The following is a 9097-nucleotide window of genomic DNA, read 5'->3' on the forward strand; positions in this document are numbered from 1 at the left end:
CCCACTTATGGTTACATGTGTATATCTTGGTAACCGCTGCACCAATTTCTTCCGAAACCTACATACCAAATTTCGTTGAGATATCTCAATTTTTGCTCGAGTTATCGTGTACACGGACGGACGGACAGACGGACAGACAGACATGGCTTAATCGATTTCTCTATTCATTCTGAGCATTTATGTATACATTTGTCTATATCTATCTCGATTCGTTTTGGCTGTTACAAACAACCGTCATGTGAACAAAATTAATATACCCTTGTGCACAAGTGCGCTTGGGTATAAAAATAATAATAAGTAGATATTAATTGTGTCATTAAAGATAGCTTTCTAATCATGCGTGAGAGATCAGACTTGACGAATTTGTACATCAACTGATCATCAGGAATGATAGGAAAAACTGTCAGACCTGTAGCCCGTTTCTGTATCTTTGCGATATGAATTATATCGCAAAATGCAACCCTTCTGCATAGTTATCGCAAGGTAGTGTTTCGGTAAGTGTGGTGTAAATGAATTTTCGATATACCTTGCGATATTTATATCGCCAGCTCTAAGTGTAGTGATATTTGGCGCAAAAAGCAAAATTAGTGAAGTGTGTGCTTATAAATACCTTAAGTTTCTTTATTTTATTAATTTCATCTTGCAGAAAAAAAGCTAGAAGTGGGAAAATTACAAAAATTCAGAAAGTAAAACCTCTGGATTTAATGAAAAACAACAAGAAGGTGGCATGGGAAATTTTGGCGGTCCAAATAGCGCCTCGCACAGCCGCAATGTGTGGGAAGCCGTTGCTGTGGAGCTTAACGCAGCTGGAGGAGCTTGCAAAACAGCCGAGCAGTGGAAAAAGGTATATATATGAGTGCTTTTTAAAAAAGGTATGATGAAGTCATAATATATATTTTTTGTAGTTGGGCCGACTGGAAGTGCGCAGTAAAAAAACAGCAGGCAGAAATTAAAAGGTTTCAAAACCGAACCGGCAATTTGCCTGCGAGCGAAGGACCTGCACCGCTGGAAGAAATTGACTGTGAAATTCTACAGTTCTTCCCGTCAGCAATAGTGGAAGGAGATGGCAGAACAAAAGAAGCTGGCTGTACAGAAGTAATATGCTTGTGCCGATGGTCCTCTGCAAGACGACATAACTCAAAACTAAAAAAAAAACTTACTACTGTTAAGCGGCACATGTCTCTAATCCTCGCCTAATCCTTCCTAGATATTTATAAAGCAGTCATAAAGATTTAGTAAGGATAAGACATGGATTACACAAGGATTAGGGGAATTTGTTATTGTTCAGTAGTAAGGTTTTTTTGGTTATGAATTGGGTCTTTATTGCAGAGGACCATCGATATGTTTATCAAAAGGTAGTTTCTACTTATAAATAATGGTTATAGTTGCAAGCAGGAGAAGTCAATGAGGAGGACGAAGAAAACGAGGTAAAGTCTTTAATAGACTCTCCAAATGGGGCTTCTTATCATAAGCCATCGACCTCACGAGCCAAAAATAATGGATTCAGCAGCTCCTTTGCTGAAATTAAACAATATATTAAGGAGCAGGATGAAAAAAAATGGAATTTAATGAAAAGCAAACAAAATTATTAACCGATATTTTGCAAAGACTTAAGTCAATCGATGAATCATTGAAACCAGCTGTTTTGAATAATTAATGAATGTATTTGTTATTATAAATGTACCCTAGCGACCAAAAGTGAGTGCATGGTGATTTGTGTTAAATATTTGTATTGTTTTTATAGCTAGATTTTTTTTTTTGTTATTTTTTATAAAAATGTTCATGCTTTAAACAAAACCCCATCAGTCAAACTGACAAACTTTATGCAGAATTTAGGAAATGTCAACAATTTTTCATGAAAATTTTTAACTTTTTAATCTAACTTTTTCAAAAAATTTTGGGTATCTAGGTACATCGGCTATGAAATTCTAGTAAAACAAGTGGAAGTTCTTATTGACTAAAAATCGCGCTGATTTAAAATATTTTCTTCTTCTGACTGCGTTTTGCGCTTTTGACAGATGTTCCATTGAAAATTACGTCAAAAAGCTGCAACTAACTTTACAGTCTTTATGTATAGCTATAAATTATTTTGTACTTTTCAGTTGTTATTGTAATAACAGCGTGTTTTTAGTTATTTTAAACTATAATTTTATTTTCATATAACGAGCGCATGTTATACAAATTAGCACTGAGTATCTTATTTTTTTTACAAACGGTCTTGCGCATTTTATTAAATAAGAAATTCACGTTTCTTGTCAATAAGAACTTCCACTTGTTTTACTAGAAGTGGCAACAATATCATTTTGAGTTTGGTCCAAAAAGATATGGCCAACAGTGTATGTACCTTGACACCAATAACACCTAGCGATATTCATTTTAACAAACTGGGTTTGTTATGTAATATTAATTGAAATAATTTCGTACTATGCTCTCCCGAACCCTTCTTCCTTGGTTTAAAATATTGTCGTTTGAGCGATTTTCTTCGGAAAAGTCTGCTTCCCTATTTGAATTTGTAATTAGGCATACGTCGGGAATAGTTATGCTTCAATCTGAAATTATGCAAAGTTAAGCAAACGTTAATTATTGAACCAACATAATCTGGTTTAACTAGAACTCCACGTTCATGTGACAAGCAAGCGAATCCTTTATTTAGGACCCCATTTAGTCTTTCCACACAGTTTCGAGCCCGAATATGACAAAAATTTAAATTGGTTTGGCCAGTCGTTTCCGGATTTCGAAACGGCGTCATTAGCCATGGCTGTAGTGGATATCCAGAACCTCCAATCAGCCAACTTGTATTTGCATCACGACTATATTGTCTTTCCAAAAACTCCTTGCATTTACTGTTTTCCCATATGAATGCATCATGGGTACTACCACCAAAACGTGCATTGCCAGCCAATATGTTAAGGTTGTAGTCGCATAATAATTCCACATTTTTTGAAAAATATCCTTTTCTATTAATATAGCAGCTCTCAACATCGGCCCTTGGCTTTTTAATCTTTATGTGCGTGCAATCAATAGCACCAATGCACCCAGGAAAACCAGTAGCAGAAAAAAAGCTGGAAAAGAAATGACCAACACGTGCACATGAGAATGTACAGACTTATAAATTTTAAATAAATTACCTTCGTCGAATTCTGTTTTGGTCCTCCAGTGTAGTTGGAAATTTAATATAATTGCACATCAACTTTTCTTCTATGATGTAGGTTACTTCTTTTATAGAACGACAAACCATTGTTTTACTTAAAGAGCAAACGAAATCCTGGCCAACATCCCTTAAAAACGATCCCGTTGCAAAGTAATGCAGTGCTGCAGTCATCCTTAGTGCCTTTTTCTCCGTTTTTCATAAAAGGACTTATTTCATTCAATAGAGCAATTGCAGCTTCTTTTTTAAAGCGAAAAAGCTCTTCAAACCGAGCTTCTGGTAAATGAAATGGGTCAGTTGCATGCCTTAAATGGCGTCTATGAGCTCGTAACATATTCCTTTGGTCAGTTGCCAAAGCAATTAATGCAGCTGCTAGCATAATTTTAAGCTAGAGAAGATTAAGAATTATATGTATGTATGTACAATATGTATGTGTGCATACATATGGGTATAATTGCACTTACTTGTTAACTAATCAAAAACAAACAAACAAATGGCGGATTTATAATTAATATTCCAACTTTTAACTTTTATTTAACGTAAACAAGACAATTTCGCGCTAGAAATGACAGATGGTTTGTTCCATTTTATGCTTGAAATACAATACCGGCCAACGGCAAACTTCGCCGAATTGGGCGATGCTGTCGGTCACCGTTCGCCCAACTATTTCGCCTACTTAAACAGAATTAGAGCGGTAGCGAAAACAGCTGATCCCATTTGGTCGCCTTTATAATTTGGGTGACCATATTTAGAAAAAACTAAACCATATTTAGAAATGAGGAAATGATAACAAATATAAATGTAAAACAAAGAAAGATTATTATAAATAATTTGTTTCAAGCCAGATTTAACGAATCCACAACTATATTTTTCAAACAACAAAAAAAAAATCGTGTTTAGGTTGTTTTCTTTTTAAACTTTGAAAGCACAAAACAAATACGGCCACCTTTGGCACGCACAGCTGTCATCGCCCAGCAGAGCGATAGAAATAAATCTATCGCCATGAAACGCCGCCAAGCGAACTTCGCATTTCGCTTTGGCTGTGTTCAATTTCATATGCTTGCGGGTGTTCTAATTTTGACAGCGCGAATTTCGCTGTGGTGAGTTCGCTGTTCGCCGGCATTGTATTTCAGCTATCAGTCGTACCATCGATATGTTAACAACTCACCACAATCATATCGCAAGGTGAATTTTCTGAGTTACAGAAACACTTTTCATATCGATTTCGATACGAGCCTTGCGATAACAAATCATTCGTTATTATATCGCAAAGTTACAGAAACGGGCTACTGATGTGTCATGAATGATCGGTTATTACATCAAATGTGATTGCACGTCTATCAAGGTTGATCACTCATAATTGTCGAAGATTTACATCACTGATGAATAGAATTTGAATGCTGAACTCAAAGGGAGTAAGCAGTCTAGCAATATGCCAAAACGTATATGTTAGAAGGAGATGAAGCATCATACACAAAAGTTTCCATCAGATTTTTCACACTGCCCTTTAGAATTTGATAGAAACTTGTAGGTAGCCAGTGACCAGTGTTGCCGCCGCTCAAAGAACTTTCTAACCAAGATTAGACGAAAAAGTTACCAAATGTAAGGAAAAATAACCACTTTTTTTATTAGATTAACAACTCAGGTCATCACAAATTCTTTTATATAGTACGTATAGACAAATTTTACAACCCAAAGAAAATCAATTTTTATTTGAATTTTTGAAAAGTAAATCCTTTTAAGGCTGAAAATAAATGAAATACATTCATATATATATATACATATTTTAGAAAATCAGGCTTAACGTATTAGGTGCATATGTATGTTAATATCTTCGTAAATATTACCTGATTCTAAATGACGTTTTTAAATAAGTACATAGGTACACAGTTTCCAACTTCTTTGTAAGAATCGATGAAATACCTAATTAGCGTGAACAACCACATTGTATATATTTTATAATTAAGATTAAGCAATTAAAAATTGGACTGTATTACCTCGTATACGCCAAACGCAGTACCGCGTATACGATGGTAAATAAATTTTACAAAAGCGCAAAAAACCGATTTTTTTCAAAACTGTGGAGTGGTATTTCCCTTGAACCTACTTGCTGTAAGATTATTATTATTAGTCTTAACTTACATTAATAAAGTAAACAGTATTGGAAAAATAATAACCAAATCCCTTTTGTATTGTACGTACATGACATGGTATTGGATTCCGCATATGCGAGGTATTTATATATGTACTATCTGAGCATGTATTCATTTAAAGTAGTCTTTAGCCGACCATGTATATTATGTATTCTGTATATTATAAAACAAATACATACATATGTAAGTAATATTAATACATTCATTCCAAATATTCTCACTTGGTTTCACTGATGAGGGTTCCACTGTTGCGGCTACTCTGCTCAACCTCGACAGGTGTAGCTGGCCTATGTCTTATAACGACCCTAATTTAAACGTTTTCTTTGGAAATAGATATTATGCAAAATAAAACCAAAATTGTGCATTTTTTGCTCACTTCTCCATAGCAATGAGCCCGTATAAATTAACTTGAAGCACCAATTTTGCGCGGAATTCTAATAATTTTTCGCGGCTTTTTAATGACTCTCGTATACGAGCACGAAAACTTCTTTGTACACGATTTTCGTATTTACCGCGTGGAATGAAAATTCGTTCCTATCCAACAATAATGTTTAAATATTAAAGACAGTGAAAAGGATGTTTTTAATGGTGGTCGCATCAAAAATAGTTGGTTGCCTTTTTTCTGTTTCCATCCTTCACCGTCTTTAATGGCTCCTCCACACGCGTTTAGTTAAGCGTTTAGTTTGCCGGTGTCATTCACGAATTTAAATAAAAAGAGAGAACTTAAACGATTTCATTTACGAGAAAATCTTTTCCATACCTGTCATGAGCAAATTCCCTGTGTTCTTCCAAATATCGAACAAGCATATATTTTTGCTCATTTGTCACCCTTGTACTGTTGCAGTTTTCNCCCAAAGAAAATCAATTTTTATTTGAATTTTTGAAAAGTAAATCCTTTTAAGGCTGAAAATAAATGAAATACATTCATATATATATATACATATTTTAGAAAATCAGGCTTAACGTATTAGGTGCATATGTATGTTAATATCTTCGTAAATATTANAAGCGTTTAGTTTGCCGGTGTCATTCACGAATTTAAATAAAAAGAGAGAACTTAAACGATTTCATTTACGAGAAAATCTTTTCCATACCTGTCATGAGCAAATTCCCTGTGTTCTTCCAAATATCGAACAAGCATATATTTTTGCTCATTTGTCACCCNGCAATTAAAAATTGGACTGTATTACCTCGTATACGCCAAACGCAGTACCGCGTATACGATGGTAAATAAATTTTACAAAAGCGCAAAAAACCGATTTTTTTCAAAACTGTGGAGTGGTATTTCCCTTGAACCTACTTGCTGTAAGATTATTATTATTAGTCTTAACTTACATTAATAAAGTAAACAGTATTGGAAAAATAATAACCAAATCCCTTTTGTATTGTACGTACATGACATGGTATTGGATTCCGCATATGCGAGGTATTTATATATGTACTATCTGAGCATGTATTCATTTAAAGTAGTCTTTAGCCGACCATGTATATTATGTATTCTGTATATTATAAAACAAATACATACATATGTAAGTAATATTAATACATTCATTCCAAATATTCTCACTTGGTTTCACTGATGAGGGTTCCACTGTTGCGGCTACTCTGCTCAACCTCGACAGGTGTAGCTGGCCTATGTCTTATAACGACCCTAATTTAAACGTTTTCTTTGGAAATAGATATTATGCAAAATAAAACCAAAATTGTGCATTTTTTGCTCACTTCTCCATAGCAATGAGCCCGTATAAATTAACTTGAAGCACCAATTTTGCGCGGAATTCTAATAATTTTTCGCGGCTTTTTAATGACTCTCGTATACGAGCACGAAAACTTCTTTGTACACGATTTTCGTATTTACCGCGTGGAATGAAAATTCGTTCCTATCCAACAATAATGTTTAAATATTAAAGACAGTGAAAAGGATGTTTTTAATGGTGGTCGCATCAAAAATAGTTGGTTGCCTTTTTTCTGTTTCCATCCTTCACCGTCTTTAATGGCTCCTCCACACGCGTTTAGTTAAGCGTTTAGTTTGCCGGTGTCATTCACGAATTTAAATAAAAAGAGAGAACTTAAACGATTTCATTTACGAGAAAATCTTTTCCATACCTGTCATGAGCAAATTCCCTGTGTTCTTCCAAATATCGAACAAGCATATATTTTTGCTCATTTGTCACCCTTGTACTGTTGCAGTTTTCCATTTTTAATATGAATTTCAACAATGTTTATTTAATCGAGTATTTTAAACAAACAACAATCTAAATATTATCTACTTTTTGTTGATTTACTTTTTTAGCACCGAATATTTGTCCTCGTCAAATTTGCCGGCTTTTAAGCGAAAAATAAGTATTTTTTGCGATGGAAAAAACGCTGGAATCGCCATTTTAGCTGTTTGAGCTGTCAAAAACAGTTCACTCACTTTATCCGGGTTCATTTTGTACACCGCTAAAATTTGTCAAAAAATGAGCCAAAAATGGCGATTTTTAGAGTTACATTTTCATGATAGAATCGCGAAAATCGCTGATAATTGTTAAAATTCATTTAGCACTTTTTCGCGTTGGAGTTTTAGCGATAGCGAATGTTGGAATCCGGGTGCAGGATAAGTTTCTAGTTGTGAACATGCGCTGCTAAATCGGCTATCTGTGTGATTTTTGGCCTATAATATCATCGGTAAAGGTATGGATAAAGGAGATAAAAGTTAAAATTAAAATACGTATGTATGTCTACACATTTTGGCTTCGAAATATGACAGAGAAATTGAATTATATAAATTGTTAATATTTGATAATGAAAGTTATACACTTTAATAATTAGTACCGCGCTTTGCCCGGAGTGCATATACTTTTTAAAGTTTTCAAGATTTGGATAGCTTAAAAAAAAATTTTGGAAATAAACCAAAAAATCGGATTTCCATATTTATTAAGTAAATTCCTTACTCTAAAATTTAGGTGGCAACCCTATTGCGAAATACTCTGGAATGAATGGTACATATCTTGAGCGTGTGTACTATGTATAGATAAAAAAAATGTTGATCGAGATTAACAAAATAAAAATTTTTATTACAAGAAAGCGTGGCAACCCTGATGGAAAACATTTTCTGACCTAAGTTCTCAACAATACCTTTCATTTGATATCTTTTTGCGATGATTTAGATAAAGTGTGTAGAATCGATAATAAGTGGCAGCCTTACACCTAAGACATAACATTTTGTGTATAGGGAAAGCATTGTTTACGAACCTTCTCTTGGTACCCATAAATAGTAATATTTTACTCAATTTTATTCTGAGTTGATGGTCAATTTTGGTTATTTAAACTTTTGGATTCTAGGGTAATTGACCTAGTATGGTTGAGTGCAAGAAAAAGCTTTCTTCACATTACAGCCCGACGTTTCGCTAACTTTCTTAGCTTCCTCAGGGGCGATTTCTTTATTAAAAACATCAACAAAAGAAACAAGAAAAATTAAAATAAACAAAACGTATTAAAACATTGACATTATATGTTAACATTTCACAAACTATAATCAAAAGCACAAGATTTGACAACTTCGAAGTTTACATACATGTACATAAACACTTATTAACTACACTGTGAGACAAATGGTAGGGGTCAGTGATCGGGAAGGGTTCAAACTACCGGGGAAAGTTATATCGGTAAAAAAGAAGTTATACGTGTCCCGGCGTTTCGCTGGGTCACGTCTAGGAATCGAGATATATCGATAACTATCATATAGGGGAAATTGTCACCTTTGGTGGTCTTTTTTTGACATAACTCGAGAACCACTAGTCCGATTTTGCTCAAA

At 34.3% G+C, this 9097-nt stretch overlaps 1 protein-coding gene across 3 annotated transcripts; it reads right to left on the bottom strand.

Annotated features, from left to right (window-relative positions):
* Nucleotides 1-2112: 2112 nt before the first annotated feature.
* LOC108365084 (putative nuclease HARBI1) lies at nt 2113-3790 on the bottom strand. Of its 3 annotated transcripts, XM_017619037.1 has the most exons (4): nt 3613-3790; nt 3129-3536; nt 2609-3062; nt 2113-2549 (listed from the first exon to the last, which is right to left on the bottom strand). In XM_017619037.1, the coding sequence occupies exons 2-4, from the start codon at nt 3320-3322 to the stop codon at nt 2538-2540; spliced, it is 660 nt and encodes a 219-aa protein (XP_017474526.1). In that variant the 5' UTR covers nt 3323-3536; nt 3613-3790; the 3' UTR covers nt 2113-2537. The 3 variants fall into 3 exon arrangements, with proteins under 3 accessions (XP_017474526.1, XP_017474525.1, XP_017474524.1); XM_017619036.1 differs by having other exon boundaries at nt 2113-3062; nt 3129-3520; XM_017619035.1 differs by having other exon boundaries at nt 2113-3062.
* Between the last annotated feature and the right edge of the window lie 5307 nt (nt 3791-9097).

Source organism: Rhagoletis zephyria, unplaced genomic scaffold (genome assembly GCF_001687245.7).
Source record: "Rhagoletis zephyria isolate East Lansing unplaced genomic scaffold, Rhagoletis_zephyria_1.1 Rzeph_scaffold_01773, whole genome shotgun sequence".
Classification (NCBI taxonomy): Eukaryota; Metazoa; Arthropoda; class Insecta; order Diptera; family Tephritidae; genus Rhagoletis; species Rhagoletis zephyria.

Excerpts from the sequence above, each read along its gene's own strand:
- LOC108365084 (XM_017619036.1), bottom strand. The coding sequence starts at position 3,322 with ATGACTGCAGCACTGCATTACTTTGCAACGGGATCGTTTTTAAGGGAT. Across the intron at positions 3,063-3,128 it reads CAAAACAGAATTCGACGAAG|CTTTTTTTCTGCTACTGGTT; the intron begins GTAATTTATTTA and ends TTTCTTTTCCAG.